At 37.7% G+C, this 18,594-nt stretch overlaps 2 protein-coding genes across 2 annotated transcripts in view; both read left to right on the top strand.

Moving 5' to 3' along the window:
• Positions 1–6,148, top strand: part of LOC117288608 (condensin-2 complex subunit G2-like) — a 32,515-nt gene extending 26,367 nt beyond the window's left edge. The window contains exons 22-27 of the mRNA XM_033769528.1: positions 35–134; positions 724–920; positions 2,437–2,672; positions 3,581–3,681; positions 4,228–4,348; positions 5,722–6,148. Coding sequence (XP_033625419.1) covers positions 35–134; positions 724–920; positions 2,437–2,672; positions 3,581–3,681; positions 4,228–4,348; positions 5,722–5,788 — 822 coding nt within the window. The 3' untranslated portion in view covers positions 5,789–6,148. The remainder of the gene's footprint in view (positions 1–34; positions 135–723; positions 921–2,436; positions 2,673–3,580; positions 3,682–4,227; positions 4,349–5,721) is intronic.
• A 1,898-nt stretch (positions 6,149–8,046) lies between these two features.
• On the top strand, positions 8,047–17,756 carry LOC117288340 (myosin-2 essential light chain-like). Its single transcript, XM_033769159.1, has 6 exons — positions 8,047–8,126; positions 8,237–8,261; positions 10,031–10,171; positions 12,650–12,814; positions 14,241–14,318; positions 15,637–17,756. Exons 1-6 carry the CDS (start codon positions 8,124–8,126, stop codon positions 15,663–15,665), a joined length of 441 nt encoding a protein of 146 aa, XP_033625050.1. The 5' UTR covers positions 8,047–8,123; the 3' UTR covers positions 15,666–17,756.
• Positions 17,757–18,594: the final 838 nt, after the last annotated feature.

Raw genomic sequence — 18,594 nt, 5'->3', positions numbered from 1 at the left:
CTTTAGTCTGAAGCTTTTTGTGCATTTATTACAGGTTATCCTGAGCATGAGTAGTGAGACCATCATGCTAGGGATCACTGATAGAGAATTCCAATCTGGTGTGGTCGACTTCTGCCAGCTGCTTCTCAGAACAGGTACAACTTTAAGAGAACACTTAGTATGTGATCAACTGTGCGGGGTTGGGGAACAGTTCTATAGCCCTGAAATCATTTAAACAATCTGTATACACTAAACATGTGCATCCAAGGAAACTTGTATATTATAGCTTTCTTAATCTGATATTGACTAGTAGTGAGGGTTTTGGACAAAATGCTGTTGAGGGAGGGTAGTCCAGTGTTCTCTGACAACAGAATTTACTTACATGACACAATTCTTACTATACTACTAATGCATTTTGGGAATTAAAGGAACACGTTGCGTTTGATTGGTCGAGTTGGTCTATAAAAAGCGTTTTTAACCGTTTGTTATAAAATGCATATGGGTAGAAAGATGTTGGCAAAGTAGAATACAATGATCCACACTAATTTGCCGTGAAATTGCGTGGACTCCCATAAATGGCCGACCGTGTTAGTCGAGGAGGTTAAATGAAAACCGTGCCATGTCGAGGCATTTTTGTGGATCATTGTATTCTACTTTTTCAACATCTTTCTACCCATATGCATTTTATAACGCGCGTGCAAGGGGTCAATAAATATGTTGGTTTTGTTGTTGTTGCTGGTTCAGATCATGGTATGGAGTTCCTACCAATGACCACGAGGCTTCTATACCAGATGGGTCAGCAGGATCTTAACAGGAGCCTGATGCCAGACATAGATGCCATGATGGGGGATACAATGCCTTCTCTTCTAGTAGATGTCATTAAGACATTGGCAAGAAGGAACCAGGAGGTCTCAGAGGAAAACAAGAAGGACATTGATGAGGTAAATCAAAAAGCAAATTCCTACCTTTTTTTCCCCAAGGATCAAATTTTCCACATATCTGCCTGTTCAAAATTTATGACACTTTATTCATACCTTAGACGGCTCATCCATTCTGAATGCAGATCTTAAAGACTCTGGACACTATTGGTAATTGTCAAAGTGATCTTCTCACTTGGTGGATCTCATCATATGCATAAAATTACAAACCTGTGAAAATTTGAGCTCGATTGGTCTTCAGAGTTGCGATATAACTATGAAAGAAACAAAAACACCGTTGTCACACGAAGTTGATTTCGAGACCTCAAATTCTAAACTTGAGGTCTCGAAATCAAATTTGTGGAAAGTTACTTTTTTTAAATTTTTTTTAACTACATCCCTTCAGAGGGAGCCGTTTCTCACAATGTTTTATACTAACAACCTCTCCCCATTACTCGTTACTATTAAGGAAGGTTTTATACTGATAATTACTTTGAGTAATTACCAATAGTGTCCACTGCCTTTCAGGCTATGTTTAAACATGCGATATACATATGATGAGAAGTGTTTCAACATGGCCTGAGGAAATTGAGTCAAAAGAGGGCACTGTCGCATTATTGCAAGGAGCACAACTTTCTGGCCCAATTTCAGCTGGTAGGTCACATGTTTGGCTCCTAAACTTATGTGAGGAACTACTTGGTGCTTAAGGTGGAGAGATATTCAACACAAGAGTCAAGGCGAGCTGAGGCTAAACTGTCAGATTTGTTTTCAAGCCACGACCCTGCTGGTTTTAAACAGCCATTAAAGACTTTATCACAGATCTTTTACTCTCTAAGAAAATACCAAAGTAACTTTAAAGGCCTTTTTTAAAACTTTGGGTTAGGCTTGGGCTCTGGTTAAGGCTCTTTCTGTCCATTTGAAGCTCTGTACATTTTCAAAATTATTGATGGCAGCCTAAGCCTAAGGTGGTTTCAAAAAGGGCCTACGTTCCAAGACACACTGAAGAAGTCAATAGGGATTTTACTTCAGCAAAACAGATTGTCTAGTCACTTGGTTTACTGTAAGTCAAATTAAGTTTGAGAACCAATTACATCTGATGAGGTATTTTGACTTTCTATGGTTAGCGGATCAAGGCTTTTATCTTGAAAGCATCCATCTTAGGTGTCGTGGTCGTGCGGATAAGAGCACTAACCTCAAGCTCTGGTGCTTCTGTTCAGCAGAGTGTGGGTTCGAATCCCGGTGGTGACACTTGTGTCCCTGAGCAAGATACTTGACTATCTCTACACCCAGGGGGTAAATGGGTACCTTTGAGGGCAGAGATGGTTCTTTTGATTAATTTTGCTGAGTAGCACATATTAATGTTGCACAGGCTGGATACTCCCTAGGGGGCTGAGATGGAATGAATTAAGGCCCAGTGCCCAGGGGTAATAATGTTAGAAGCGCGTAGAGACGCCCTTCGGGTGCTAAAAGCGCTATATAAAAGCTGGTTGTTATTATTATTGTTAGTATCTTTATCTTTCTCTGTTTTTGACCTTTTAAGGCGCTGTCTGAGATCAAACCAGCAGTGAGGGAAGTCCTTCATTGCTACCACCAGAAGCAGACAGTCATCGGAACTGAGAGTCAGGAGATAATGGCATCCATCCTTACGGCGGTGCTAGATGAGATCACTCGTCATGTACAAGGTGCAGGCCTTGACCGATGCGAGAATGTCGCTGAGTTACCAACGCTGTCTTCCTTCCTTCTTGGATTGATCGCAAGAACTAAATCCATGCTCGGGTAACTCACCTCTCCTTATGTGATCAGTATAAGGATCAGTATAGACCCATTGCAAAACGCGCAGCGCATTTGCACGCGTCTCTGCTGTCCACCATTTTGATTGTCAAAATGCAGGCAAAAGGATAGTACACGTGTTTACGCACCTGTAAACAATGCGTGTCTACCATTTCTGTCTCTTTGTGTGGGTCCATTCCTTTTTGACACAAAGTGGCGGACAGGAGGTGTGCGTGTATGTGTGTTGCGTGTTGTGCAAGGGTCTATTGGTTCCAGTTTGTAGTGCCTCATGTAGGGATGCATCTCATCAATAGGAGTGTCTCATCAGGGCCCAATTTCATAGGGCTGCTAAGCACAAACATTTGTTTAGCATGAAGTTTTTGCCTAGATAAAAACAGGATTACCAACAAAATTTCCTTGTGATTTTCAGGATAAGCAAACAAAAGCTGAATACCAGTAACAAGCAATTTGCAGCAAATGGAAATTTGGTTGGTAATCGTGTTTTTATCTAGGAAGAAATTTCATGCTAAGCAAATTTTTGTGCTTAGCAGCTCTATGAAATTGGGCCCAGATGTTGTTATAAGAATTTTCCTGTGCCTAATTTCATAAAGCCTGTAAAAATAGATTCCCAGCCATAATACCATAATGCCATAATGATGGTTACCATTGCTGTGACTGGGATTCCGGTCATCTCTTGCTTAGCCAAGAATTAAGCAGAATTATTCTCTGCTTAACAGTTTCATGAAATTAGGCCCTGGTCTTCCCATGGTCCCAACTTGTGCTCGAAATCTTATTTGTTTAAAGATTGTAAATTTTTAAAGAGACTTTCTTGCAGTCTGAAAATTTGAACAGGGTTTTTAAACCGAATAATGCTTTAATTCCACTTTGTGGTTATTGTTTGTGTTTGTTTGCAGTTCATTTGTGTTACAAATGGAACAGTCTACATCATCTGGCTCTGTTAAGTCAACAGAGGGCCTCCTAGCTACTCTACATGTGCTACATGCCATCAGTAAAGGTGAGTAAAGAATACTGGCACCACCATCCTGAAAAGTTTATGCATTTTCTTTGTAAAGAGTACACCAATTCAAAGTTTAAAGTCAAAGGATACCTTTTTTTTTTTTTAAGCGTTTAAATGTTTGAGTCCTGTATAAATGTAGATAGATGTATACAAGAAAAACTAGCATGCAAAGATTTTAAGATATCGCCGAAAAACCTGGAGGGAATACGTCCACGCACGAGCCCTCATAGGAGGAATACACCATTTGATAGTAACGCTTCTCAGATTCAATATTTTGGGCATAAAAACCTATTTTTATTACATCATGAAACCACATTAAAACTTTGAAGCGAACTGTTTCTTAAAAAAAACCTGTATATTATTGAAAGCTGCTGTAGGCTTCTTACTAATAGCTTGTACTGCCATTAATTTGAAGAGTGATTACCAAACGAATACCTGCCCTTCAAAGAAACACATCTTCAAGTCAACTGAAGATTATTATCAGATTTGTCTTTCTTTTAAGATGGATTCATCCTTTTTACGATATCTTTCTTATTTTTCCAGGGCCGAAGAAGGTGGAAGGAATTAAGACATGTTTGTCAGCCGTGAGTACAAGGTTGGCAGAGCTAGAAAGGATTAACCAAGAAGGATCTGAAGATGCAGAGCTAGACACTGTATCCGATACGTGAGTCTAATCTTATCCCCTTGTTTCATTTGGCCCAATTGCTCAAACTGCTTAGTACAACAACAAGTCACCTGGAAATATAATTTTTTTTTTTTTTTAACATAAGAGTATAAGTTAAGTAACAATAAAACAATTTTTTTAGTAATTGTTTGTCACGATTTATATGTTAAAAAAATAGTTAAAGTTGTTTTGGGGGTTGACTCCGCCTTCCCTTTTTGTGATGTCAATTGAGGCAGACTTTGCCTTGATGCGTAGAGTAAGCACACGTGCAAAGTACATGCAAGTCCATTTTCTCCTAAAATATCGCGCCTCGACTGACGTCATGAACAGCGCCCTCTCGGGTCGGAGGGCCTACTCTTAAATTTGTAAATAAGATAAGAACTAATTTTTGTAAACCTTAGTTAGGCCCCCCAAAAAAATATGTTGGATTGCCCCTTCACCCGATTTTTTGCTTGGGTCGGTCGGTTGGGATTTAAACAAAAGAATTCAGATGACAAAGAATACCCAAAACTGCATAAACATTTCATGAAAGATCTAATTGTCAAACAAGCAAGGTATATCTTATACATCTCGCTTCAAGCGCTCTTTTTGCGTCTTTATTTGGGCAAATTCCTTCAAAAACAATTTCCAAGAGTCATTTCATTCACCATGTTTTTCGTCCGTTCAATAAACGAGCGATACCATATATGGGCATAACTGGAAACAGCGCTCTCTGTTGTTCAATGGAGTGTTAGACTGGTTCCTTGTGAAATCGTGACGTCGGATAAACGGGCGTGTGGTTTGATATGTGACACAGGCTCGCCCTATCTGTGCGTGTGAGGGAAATCGATCTACATTTGTACGTTGCATTTTTATTAACGTTGAAACCACGACTGTTGCACGGGATAATTATTGTCGACCATAAGTAGTCGGCGGAATACAAAGATTTGTGTCAAATCTACCAATTTGTAAGCAGAAAATATTCATGAAATCGAAATTCGGAAGTAAAAAAAAGGAAGGAAAAAAAACGAAAATATATATATATTTTTTTTTACCGCGACCGAGATGTTGCTTCTATTACAGTCGGTGGGGATAGGGCAATCCAACCATTTTTTTTAAGGCCTTATTCACATTCCACTCATCAAAACACATATATTAGTGACAAAAGCTTTATTTTGACAAAATATAACTTCTAGGTGACTTTAGATCAAAACACAAACACATCACTCACTAGAATCTACTTTTTAACAGCTTGGTGAAAATAGCCACTGAGTCTACTTCCATGAATGTGTTATGCAGAAAATAAAGTTGATTTGTCTGTAGATATTCAACAGCACATTATTGTTTATTGTCTATATTTTTAAAACTTTTTTGTTAATTTGTTTATTTTTCAGTACACTGTTGCAGGAAGCCGCTGTGATGGCCCAAGATCTGACAAAAGCCATTGGAGGAGTGGCATAGTGTTCCTGTATACCTCTCCTGCTAAACTTCCACTTCTCAATGATTTCAAAATGTCTAAATCTGGGACCTAATGGTACAACTTAATGATGCAATTTTTTTCGTAACAAACATAGCTATTTGAAAATGTATACCGATTATTATTGTAATTATGATTATTGCTTAGTTACTTTTTTTAACAGAAAATATTTTTGCTCCGAACAAAATAACTTGATATACATTTAGAATTTAGATGATTTCATCTTTATTTTAAAATAAAATGAAGTTCCCGAAATAAAGACAAAGGTACAAATCTTAAAGACAGTAGACACTATTGGTAATTGTCAAAGACCAGTCTTCTCACTTGGTGTATCTAAACATATGCATAAAGTAACAAACCTGTGAAAAATTTGAGTTCAATTGGGCCTTGAAGTTGAGAGATATGAATGAAATAATAAACACCCTTGACACATGAAGTTGTGTGCTTTCAGATGCTTGATTTCGAGACCTCAAATTCTAAGCTTGAGGTCTCGAAATCAAATTTGTGGAAAATTACTTCTTTCTCGAAAACTACATCACTTCAGAGGGATCCGTTTCTCACAATGTTTTATACTATCAACCTCTCCCCATTACTTGTTACCAAGTGAGGTTTTATGCTGATAATTATTTTCAGTAATTACCAATAGTGTCCACTGCCTTTATTAAAAAATACATCACTTTTGGAGTATCATTTTTGAGAGGGCATGTCTTTGGGAGACTTTTAAAGGGGCACCAAGGCCAAATAGTCATGTAGTTTATTGAAGGAATCGTGACTGACTGGCCCAAAGCACAATATTTGGCAAGTACGCTCTATGGGCCACAGAAATAAACTTTTGGAAGAGGCAACACCTGTATTTTTTATTGTGACTAGTTTGCCAAATTTTGTATTTAAATATTTTTTTTTAATTGTTGATTTCATTTGAAAGCAAAGTAATTAAGAGATCTGTACCTTGGATGTTTTGCTTATCATATCCTGATTTTAAAAGAACATTTTGTGAACAACTGATGTGCCTTGAGTGGTAAATATATATTAGCCTTTTAGAAAACACTGCTAGGGTTAAAGCCACTAACTGTTTTGTTGTTGTAAATATTCAACCATAATAAAGTACCGTGGTAAAAATGCTTCATATTTTGTTGTTACTACTGTCTGGGAATTAAGTGCTGTTGAACTATTGAAATAATCCCACTTTTGAATAAATAAAAAAAATTAAATCAGTGCTTCTGCTGCACTTGCAAAGTGTCATGGCCTTCTTGTTCTTTCAGGCCCGTAGTATATTTTGTGTTTATGAACTTTTCATATCTCAAGTGAAATAATCAAATGACTTAGAAACAGTTGTATTTATTAAAAATGGGAGGGGGGGGGGCAAAGTCAAACTAAATACTCAAAATAAACTTCTTAGTCATTTTAGGAAATACACTTTCACTAGGTTGATAGATTTAAGGTCTTGAACAATAAAATGGTTTTATTTTCTGGATGTGCCGAATATGGTTTGTCAGTCCCAGTTATTCATTGTAGTCCTTGTTTTTGAATTTAGGCCAATTCGATTACTTGTGTACTCTATGAAACACCTCAAAATTGCATTATGTATTATAGCTAAAAACACACAAAGCTGGAAGCTTGGGGGGGGGGGGGGGGCAATTAAATAATATAAAACTAGTGTGCCAAAATTAAATTATCAAGAGATTACAATTTAAGTGTTGGTGTATTTAATGTGGACATGTGTGTAAACAGATGTACAACAACAATTTAACCTCTTTAAAAGAAACTTCATGTCGTTGTTGGTGATTATTTTTGCGTACTTTTTTTTTTTTTTCAAGGCATATCCAATGCAGTGCCATAACCCCTATTTGTTTTGCTTTGTGAAAAGTTATGTGAAAAGTTATCAGTTCTTTTTTTTTAGGGGGGTGTCAATCTTATTGAGATGTGTCACTACTTCCCCATTTGTAATTCAGTTTCATAAAACGATGTGGGGGAAGATGAAACATAATTTTTCAACTTTCGGTCCAGTTGTGGTTGACCTTAAAAATGTCCAAACCACATAGCGGAACAGGAAGTTTAGGGCGTGGCCATGCCAATGTAGTTACTGGACGGGCCTTGTGCACTAAAGAGTGCACACTGCATTGATAAAACAATCCCAAACACTCTCGAATAATTATTCGATTTTTAAGAATCGAATTTGTGCACTCAATACGTTACTACGCGATGCACCAATTCAGTATCGTCCAATCTAGTATCGATACCTTGATAAACTGTTTACGCCACCTACCTCGTCCAATGAGTACGCTTTAGTTTGTTAAGTCAGCGGTCAGGATTGTCAAAATGGTGAGTTCAATGAAGTTATCCGTACATTTTCTTCTGTTTTTCGACATTTTAAATTACTATGAAACATTTGTTCCCTTAATAACAATTTGTGTTCTCTTTTTGACTTACAGTCTCTCTCAGAAGATCAAAAGAACGGTAAGTTAAAACCATTTTATAAAACGATCTTCCGGTGAAGATCGGACGATTTGGTTGTTGGAAGGTTCTGAACATGCCGAATAAAGTTTGCCATGTCCTGCGAGTGCGAGTTTCCGTTTTTGTCACAATCAAACATAATTCAAGAATGAATATTGACGAGTGTCATTAAATAATTTTAGAATTGCTTGAGTGAGGATACAGGACAACAGCAACTTAGCTGACGTTAGTTGTTGTGACAAGAAGTAGAACATGAGAAGGAAAACAAACCATTTTGCCGTCGTGAGGAAACATTTGTTTTTCTGGGTCGCACTGCACTAAATACCGACAACTCACGACAACTCACGACAACAATTTTTAAATGCACTTTAACAGAACATTTGAACATAATTCAACCGGTAAATATATGCACAAGAGTCATATGCACCCAAATCACTTTCAAACTGTTGAAAAAATTGTATTTTTAAGTGTACAAAAAGTGTTTTTTACCCCGAATTTAGTAACGAACGGAAATATCCGCCATGTTGTCTTTCGACGTACTTGGACAATTCCATTACACCGCAGGGGTGATACAATATGCAAGATGATTATTTACCATGTTATGTGCCTTTCATAGTCCCCATAGAGTTTTAAACATTATTATATTTAAATCTTTCCTTTTATTGAATTCCAGAGTGTCGGCTTAGTAACAAAACAAGAAAAAAAAAAAAACAGCAGCTAAAACCAAAAAGAAAAAATACAACTCAGCCCTCAGAAATTACCCATGCCCCCTGCGGCGTAATAGAATCGTCCAAGTACGTCGAAAGACAACATGGCGAATATTTCCATTTGCTACTAAATTCGGGGTAAAAAACACCTTTTTTACAGTTAAAAGAACAAAATTTTCAACAGTTTGAAAATGATTTGGGTGCATATGACCCTTGTGCATTCAATTAACGGTTGACTTATGTTCAAATGTTATGTTAAAGTGCATTTAAAATTGTTGTCGTGAGTTGTCGTAACGGTCGTAAAACTTTCACCCATCAGCGCTGATTTGAAAAACGTGTAGCAGAAAGGAGGACCTAAATATGAGACCCCTATAAGGCTCACAGGGGAGCCTTATAGTTTCTAGAAGTAACTACTCCTCTAGTAGCTAGTAGTAGAACTATTTCGGTTTCGTCCGCTTTCGTTACGGGAGGAGATAGCGGATAGAACCAAAATAGTTTTAGGAGTATCCTGCCACCACTTTTATAAAATAGAGTCACTGTGTTTAGAAAATCAGATGTTCAGTAGTTGTGATAACGTAACCTTTCTCCCGACGGCGGGAAGGGTTACGTTATCGCAACTAGATGTTCAGAGAAGAGGGAAAATTTTGCCTTTAACTGGAATTTCAGTGGTAGATAACACATCTGTCCGTAGTCTAGTGCAGCCTTCATGATTGAAGAAAGTCACACTGCCAGACACACCGGGGCAAACCCCCTTCACTTTGCGATAAGAAGTGTGTACTGCTGGGATCTTTTACGTGCGTTGATAGTTTTTATAACAACACACAGGACCAAGTACCAACAGCTTTATGTCCCATCTGAAGGACGAAGCACTGGTTACAGGCGTCAATTACTTTAAGTTAGGACACAAGTGTCACGACTGGGACTCAAACCTGCTGATCAGATACAGCAGAGCTTGAGTTGAATGCTCTTTGAGGATCCTTAAAGAAATCTTTCGGTGTTTCATTGAGAAGGTTGACATAGAAAATGTTTCCGGTTTTCATATTGTCACTTTTCCTTTGCATGCAGAGTACAAGGATACCTTCTCCCTTTTTGATAAGAAAGGGGATGGTAAGATTGAGACATCTCAGCTCGGAGCGGTCATAAGAGCTCTTGGACAAAACCCGACCCAAGCAGACATCAAGAGATTTGCCCAAGGATTTAGTAAAGGTAAGATAACTCTTGCAACATTGTTAAGGCCGGTTTATAGTCGGTCGCGCGACGGAAATCTTGCGCGCAATCCTAAGACTGAGGCCTAAAAACCGTGTCTTTTTATGATCGCGCGTCTAGATTTCCGACGCCCGACCTTCGCGCGACCGACTATAACTCTGCCTTTACAGGATTATTCTTGGTGTACGCTAACACAATGAACCTTTCAAGTGAATGAACGCTGTTAAATTGTCCCACATAACATGGTTAGCGGATCGAACATCAACTGTACACACACACAGACATTACAAATGTGTGTTCAATGCCTGCTTTTGTTTTGCATATTAAACCTAAAATGCCTGCAGCTTTTTATTTAAAAAAAACTCTTTGAAATTCTGTAAAACAAATTTGTCTTTAAAAAGTCTTTCTCACTAACCAAATGTTTCTTGCTGATTTGTGTTGCCATGGTACATCACAAAGTCTTTATTGACTAAAGTCAATAGTATTTTTCCAGTGATAATGCCCTCTCTTAATAATGTAAACATCAGCCCGATACTTCGGCTTTTAAGGGGCACGGCAGTTTTGCCTTGACTTTTTGTAAAAATGTAGGGCACCAAGGCAATTTTCAAAAATTTGGAAGGGCATCACGGCAATCATAAAAAGTTGCGAAGGGCACGATGGCAGTTTGAAAAAAAAACCTCCGAGTTGCCTGTAAAAAATAGTTCTTCCAATTTTTCCATTTTCTAACTGTTACCCAATGAAAAAAGAAAGCATTCATCTAATTCAACAAAATAAAGAACAACTACTTACAATACACAATATATAATTTTTGTTCATACGTAATCCTACTATTGGTCATGCACGTTGTGTAGTTTTTCGTAGAGACGCTAAAATTCCCACATAACTGCTCCATTTTGACACGATGTTGACAGAATAAATGCATGCGGTGCGCGACGACTATGCTGTACATGATGGTACATCACATGTACCAAGCATGGGGAAAACCACTATCCCAGCATGCACAGACACGTTGAGTCTTTGTCTCAAGGCGTTTAGCGTTGGTTCGCGTAATTTTACCACTAGAGGGCGTTTAATCTCACGCTATCGCTATGTTCCGAAACGCCCTCTAGCGTTCGATATTTCGAGTATTTTTTTGTCGCACGCAAAGAACAACGACTAACGGGCCTGAAATCTGCTGTTGTGCCTTACGTGCGTGAAGTTGGGGTCTATTTCGTTGCGTGAAATTTACACAGACATCGGGACTTTTTGGCTTATTTTCGAACTTTGACAACGTTGAATATAATTTGTTTTCGGAAGAGGAAGGGCACGGGGGCAATGATGAGAAAAGGGCACGGCAATCATTGCCGTGAAAAATTAGGTTTTTGAAGAGCATTGCGGCAATCGGTAGGGGCAACGACGGCAATTGCCGTCGTTGCCGTCGTGAAGTATCAGGGCTGAAACATACTTTAAAGACAGTGGACAATTGTCATAGACCAGTCTTCTCACTTGGTGTATCTTAACATACATGTATGCATGAAATAATAAACCTGTGAAAATTTGAACTCAATTGGTCTGTGAAGTTGCGTGAGAATAATGAAAGAAAAAACACCCTTTTCGCACAAGTTGTTTGCTTTCAGATGCCTTGAATTTGAGACCTCAGCTGAGGTCTCGAATTCAATTCAATTATTACTTCTTTCTCAAAAACTACGTTACTTCAGAGGAAGCCATTTCTCACAATGTTGTATACTATCAACAGCTCTCCATTGCTCGTTACCAAGTCAGTTTTTAAGCTTACACTTATTTTGAGTAATAACCAATAGTGTCCCGTGCCTTTAAGGTCGTTAATGTATGATTAATGACACTTTTTGTGGACATAAAATATATCGTACATGTACGATAATGACGCTTTGGAATACATACATGACATAATGTACAATACAGTGGAACAGGCACAACCTTGTCACTGAAAGAGTTGATGAAATCTAATTTTCAATAAGACAAACGCAATTTCAAATACACATTTATTTCCATGAAAATATCAACAATTACATGTATTACGGAGTAAAGCAAAATATCATTTAGTAACAGTAAACATAAATGTAATAAATAGAGTATGGGCCGTTTTGATAAGCAGGAGCATGTAAAAACCTGCCAGACAGACGAATAAACAAAACAAACAAACAGACAGACATGCAGACAAAATGACAGCCTGACATAAGACATGATACAACAAGTTCAAAATATTAGCGACAAGATGGCAGAACAGCGGTTATAAATAATCGTTGTACATGGTTAATTCCTAGTTATTTATTTATTATTTGCTTTAAGATTATATTGTTTCTGTACAATTTAATGTGTTTTGAATTTTTTTTACATTTCTATGTACAGTTTTACTCTCACAACTGTTCTTTTTATACAACAAGAGTATTATGGAATAAACGTATTATTGAATAAAATAACTAACAAGGATTGATGAGGAAAGTCAATACTCTTTTGCAGATCACCGCATCAACTTTGAGGAGTTTCTGCCAATCCTTGCCTCTACCCAGAAGATCAAAGAGCAGGGTGGTGTGGATGACTACATTGAGGGTCTCAGAGTATTTGACAAAGATGGTAATGGTACCATCAGTGCTGCTGAGCTTCGCCATGTCCTGACAAGTCTAGGTACGTGTCTTTGTTTGTTATAGGGAACCTAGTCAGACAAGTATTGATATACTATCTATAGTGAGCAATCATCATCATCTTGTGCAGAAACCTCCTCCGGAGTGTACTTGCACATTGGTTGAGGTGCAAACTAGCAGGTGCAGACAATAAACTCAAGGCATAAAAAGATACGCATACTGTGCAAGTAAAAGCATTTAAGCATCTTGTGATGGGGGATGGGTAATTAACTGAAGGTGACACCGTTCAGTCTGGTCTTGAAGACATCCAGAGTTGGTGACTCAATAACTTGCTTGGGCAGTGAATTCCACAGGCGGATGGTGTCTGGGAAGAAGGAGCCTTTCAGTAAGTTTGTGCGGGAGGATGGAACAAGGAGTTTCATGGTAAATATTGTCGAAAATGTCCACGCAGGAAGATTTCAAGTGAATTTGAATTAATTGCCTGTATTAATAACTACTGCAGGCATGAAGTAAATTCCCATCTTTGCAGCTGATACTCTGTGGAACTGTATTTTCAAATTCGTTGGCTTTTTGTAGCCCAATTTAATAAACAAATGTTGTTTAGGAGAGACGGTTAAATAACGTGCAGTTTGTGATAATTGCATGGTTTCACACTAACACAACTTCAACTATATTGCTCAGTAGTTTGGATAGTCTTTGGTCGACTATCGAATATTGACATGTATGACTGCACATTTTGATGATATTACTGTTAAATTCAAAACAGAGTCTGTGCTCTGAAATAAGTTCAATTTTATGGCTCTGCTTACCAAAGCAATGAATCGACACTTGCGGAAGCAGGGAATTCCGGGCTTCCGTCAAGCATATTTCTTTGGGAAATTTTGGTGAGGGTAGAAATTCGGTGCTTTCCCTGCAAGTGGAGATTGTGATTGTCAGTAAGCTTAGCCATATGAAATTTGGCCTCGCTCTTTAGATGGCTCAATGGTCACAGGTGGAGGTAACGTTATCAGCAATGGCTCTCCTCTTTCCTAATGGTGATCATTATGTTATGCCTCGTTTGTTCATTGATTCCATTTGTAAAGTTGTATTAATATTTGATCCAACAAAGTATAAAGTAAACTAGTCTAATTTTCCATTTGTTTGTTTGTTTGTTTGTTTTGTTTGTTTGTTTTTTTGTTTTTTGGGGTTTTGGGGTTTTTGGTGGTTTTTTGGTTTTTGTTTGTTTGTTTGTTTGTTTGTTTGTTTGTTTGTTTGTTTGTTTGTTTGTTTTTCTGTCTGTCTGTCTGTCTGTCTGTTTGTCTGTCTGTCTGTTTGTTTGTTTGTTTGTTTGTTTGTTTGTTTGTTTGTTTGTTTGCTTGCTGGATTGTTGGGGTGTTTACTTGTTTGTTTGTGGCTTGGGGGGGGGTTGAAAATATCGGCTTTGAATTTTATACAAAACTTTGTTTTTACTTTAATCAATGTTTTTACAGGAGAGAAGATGTCAGATGAAGAGGTAACTAATCTCTTACTAGGAATGGAAGACCTACAAGGACAGGTCAACTATGAGGGTAAGTTTCCTGAGAGCAACATTCTCATTAAAAAGTATTGCTCAAAAAATTGTCTTCCCTGTTTGTCAATCTTTGCATGTTAGCTTTTGAACAAAATGGTTACTTTTTTATGTCAAGGATGGAGCCTGTTGCTGTACTGGGTTGAACATGGTTCTGTTGTCTTTTGGTTTTCTTGCACAAAGAGTACAAGCTTTAAAAGCAGTGGAAACTATTGGCAATTACTCAAAATAATTGTTAGCATAAAAGCTTACTTGGTCAGGAGTATGGGGAGATCAAGGTTGATAGTATAAAATATTGTGAGAAACAAGTCCCTCTGAAGTAACGTAGTTTTTAAGAAAGAGGTAATTTTCCATGAATTTGATTTTGAGACCTCAGAATAGATTTTGAGGTCCGGAAATGAAGCATCTGAAAGCACACAACTTGTTGTGACAAGGGTGTTTTTTTCTTCCATTACTATCTTGCAACTTAGACAACCAATTGAGCTCAAATTTTCACAGGATTGCTATTTTACCAGGTGAGAAGACTGGTCTTTGACAAATTGCCAATAGTGTCTAATGTCTTTAACCTTAATTTGTCTAAGGGGTCTTGTCAAAAATAATCCAGGCGGCAAAAGTTGGATAAAAATTTTTTTTGGGGGGAGACATGGTTTTACCCGCTGAAACAGTTATCTATTATACTAAACAATATGCCCAATGCCAATGCACCCCACTGAGTGCTCTGTAGTTTGACCCCAGGCACTATGAACTTCTCCCTTGGTTTCTATGACTCCCAACTTCCTACAAGGTGAATGAACGGCAGGTAAAGAACCTTGTCTTGGGGCCAATTTCATAGAGCTGCATGAGCAAAAAAATGTGTAAAGCACGAAAATAGCTTGCTTATTTTACACGTGTTACTGGCCAAAATGTCATGCCATATACATCGCTTGTGACTGATATTGAGCTACTGTTAACTTAGCATAACATTTGAGTGGAGTCTTGGCCGTTTTACTAATTTGGCTGATTTTACTAAGCATTGTTTATTTTGCTTAAGCAGAATTTTTTGCTTCAGCAGCTCTATGAAATTGGGCCCAGGCCAGTCCTTATCTACTAGTTGTCACAGACTTATTTTTGACAAGGTCCCTAAGTTCAAGACAGGGGTCAACCCTGTAATTACGTTTTTTAGTTTTCTTGTGCTGTATTTTATCCAAGGGTTTGGCAGCTTTAACGGTGCATTTTGATTTAGCCTAATTAATACTGCCAACTCAAGTTTGACATTCTTTCAAATCATACTCGTGCCAAGATGGTATTGTGACTTATTTTCGTCTTGTTTTTACTCGCAGAGTTTGTGAAGATGGTTCTTGCAAACTAGAAATGGCCATTGTCTCTCCTAGACAAGTAAAGTGACTCACAATCCCTCTCAAACCATCCAAGTAGCAGATCTTCCAGAAGACCACCAAAGTTGTCGCCAAACACCAAAGTCTTAAAAATGTACATCATGTCTTTGGAGTATCCCAACCAGACATACATCCTCTATGGCATGAACTGAAACATAACTTGTAGCAAGCTTGTTCAACGTCTAGCAGTAATTATAGTACTGTGGCATGCTCTGTTAAAAACAAAACTTTCACCACCACTATGAAAGTTATCTTTCTAGATGTACAAATTCTGTACTTCACAGGAATTTTTCTACCTTTTGTTAGAGCTCAGTTGAAAAATAAATATGCCCTTTTAAAATGTAAATTTGAATCCAACTGTTAGCGGCTTGTGTAATTTTAAGCAACATCCAAAGACACTAAATTTCTGAATTGATCCAAACTGAAAAATACCTTTCATAAAGCAGCTAACCACACATACTTAGCTCAGAAAAATCTGTTTACTGGAAATGAGGTACTAATGAAATCACAATGTGTTGCATGTTGTTTGATGACTGGTTCTCCTTTTAATTTGGTTAAGCCTTAGTTTCTGATTCGCAGCGCTAAGAAGTTAGACCTTCATTGCGACATCTCATCTATGCATCTAATTGTAACAGTTTTTTAGTGTTTGTGTGACGTTTAAATGTGTGTCGAAAAAGAATACTCCAAAGTAAAGATCTGGTTCTCAACATCGTATTTTTCATTTTCATTTTCTGGGCCCTCATCATCTTGCTGTTTAATTTTTATTTTTTGTGGCCCAATTTTGTACTCAAATTAAGTCTCGGTTAGTGTGTACTTTGCATTTTACTTAATTTAACGGCAAGGGAAAAGCATGAAAGCTCGGCAACTTTATAAAGTGTGCTGTCTCACTGATGCTGTCAGATAAGTGAATAGGATCATATTGTCAATGCCTCGTTATATGCTTCTGTTTTTCCAATTTTGTTTGTTGTTTTTCTTTTTTGAGTTCTTTTCTGACAGCTCTGCAACCATCATGTAGTTAACATAAATCAAACAAACCAAACTATTACGCAAAATATTCATATAGGGGCCTAAAAGAGAAAGCTTGACAACATAATTATTGAATAATGCAGTACATCGTTTTATAATCCGCCCTCATTACCATACCTTTTTTATTTTAATGAATTTTCTTTCAATTGTGACTAACAATTAAACAATGTGCTGTTTTTTTCATTACTTTAATTGATTAATTCAAATAATATGCATAGATTTAATAATAAATTCTGTATAATATAATAATTCTGCATACATTGCCATGGTATATGTAGGAAAGCGTAGTTATATTTTTATGGGTAGTTTGTTTAAATATTCTAAAACTTTGACGAATTTTGCTCACAAGATCTGCCTTGACCAGACTGCAAGGCTTTTTTAGTTTTTTTCTTCAGCGATCTTTCCTTTTCAAGAAAATTTAGAATACTATAACTGGGAAAATTATAACAAGTTCAGCATTAGCATTAATGAGTTTTATACTATTTATTTTAGTTGTAACAAAATGTAACGTTCTTTCACAAAAAGTAATTCTATGGATATTTACTGAGCCACCTTGTTCTCAAGGGCAGCGGTCTGTATTGGTCCTCCCCCCCCCCCCCCCCTCACATACAACATGCAGAGAAAAAAACATAAGACATGCAATCTGGGAATGAGTTTAAGCATCACCCGTCAGCCAGAGCACATTCTTAGGCCGTGTCCGAAACGACGACTTCGGCTACAGCTACGTCTAGATCAGCGCGTCTACCAGTGTTGAAGAATAGGCAGACGCGCGCGATCTAGCCGTAGCTGTAGCCGAAGTCGCCGTTTCGGACACGGCCTTATTTGAAGGTCCCATTTTGTTCCATGGAAACTATAAGGTTTACATGATTATATAACGGAACTAAAATAATTATCAAATTTCTGCATGATAATGCTGTAGGTGAGGACATCAGCTAGTTTTGTTGTGGGTATATCTTTGAATATTTTAAACATTCCTACGATCATTTAAATTGTATCTTTTTGTGATAGAATAAATCATCAGTCTTGTAGAAAATTGTAAACAATTGTATCTGATGTTTGTCCTTGCTTGGTCATTTCACATTAAGGTATGACCATGGCTATTGGTTCGTGCAAAAGAATAAATCCATTCCGATCATTAATTTGTCAATTGGATACACCAACCATTGTCAACACAATGGTCACGTTCTTGAAAAAAAAATACAGAGAAACAATTGAATTCGTCTTGAAGCAGGTTCTTATAGGCACTTGCAAAACATGTTGGTCCTTCATTGATGTTGGTTGACAAGTTACTCGCACATAATGGCAGTGCAATTGAGATAGGGACAACAGTTTGACACAGTTGTTTTTCTTGAAGAACGGTTGTGTGTCACTATCAAAGGACAACAATAGTTTCCAAAATCATGTACCCTCGGTACTGGTCATCAGAACAATTGTCTAAGTATCCACACCGGAGTCCTGGCAATAAGTTGTTTTAAAAAAAGCGTAACGTTGGGGCCTGCCGTGTTGGAGTTCTAGATGATCAAATTCAATAGGAAGAAGACAATTTCCATCTTCTGTATTTTTTAGAAGTGATGTTTTTCTGGAACTTATCTTCGATTTTATTGAAAATGAGTTAACTGTGTAACATTTGCAATAATCAGCAGGGGACATCAAGCGAAGTTTAATGATGGCAAGTGCAAACTTTATTTAATGTACACATCGATGTACAGCTGTACACCAGCCAGCGTTTTCTAATGGAGCAGCGGGGGACGTAGGGCAAGGGTTATTAAATTAAATTTCGGTCACATCGGGGGAAACTAAGCCGTAAAAATTTGGAGGGGAGGGTGGGTGAAGGAAGTCCCCACCCTTACGCCGCCCCTGGAAATACGGTGTGAGGCC

This window comes from Asterias rubens, chromosome 3 (assembly GCF_902459465.1).
Source record: "Asterias rubens chromosome 3, eAstRub1.3, whole genome shotgun sequence".
Classification (NCBI taxonomy): Eukaryota; Metazoa; Echinodermata; class Asteroidea; order Forcipulatida; family Asteriidae; genus Asterias; species Asterias rubens.
This window is presented reverse-complemented; position numbering and strand designations above follow the sequence as displayed.

Excerpts from the sequence above, each read along its gene's own strand:
- LOC117288340 (XM_033769159.1), top strand. Across the intron at positions 8,262-10,030 it reads CTCAGAAGATCAAAAGAACG|AGTACAAGGATACCTTCTCC; the intron begins GTAAGTTAAAAC and ends CTTTGCATGCAG. Across the intron at positions 14,319-15,636 it reads AGGACAGGTCAACTATGAGG|AGTTTGTGAAGATGGTTCTT; the intron begins GTAAGTTTCCTG and ends TTTTACTCGCAG.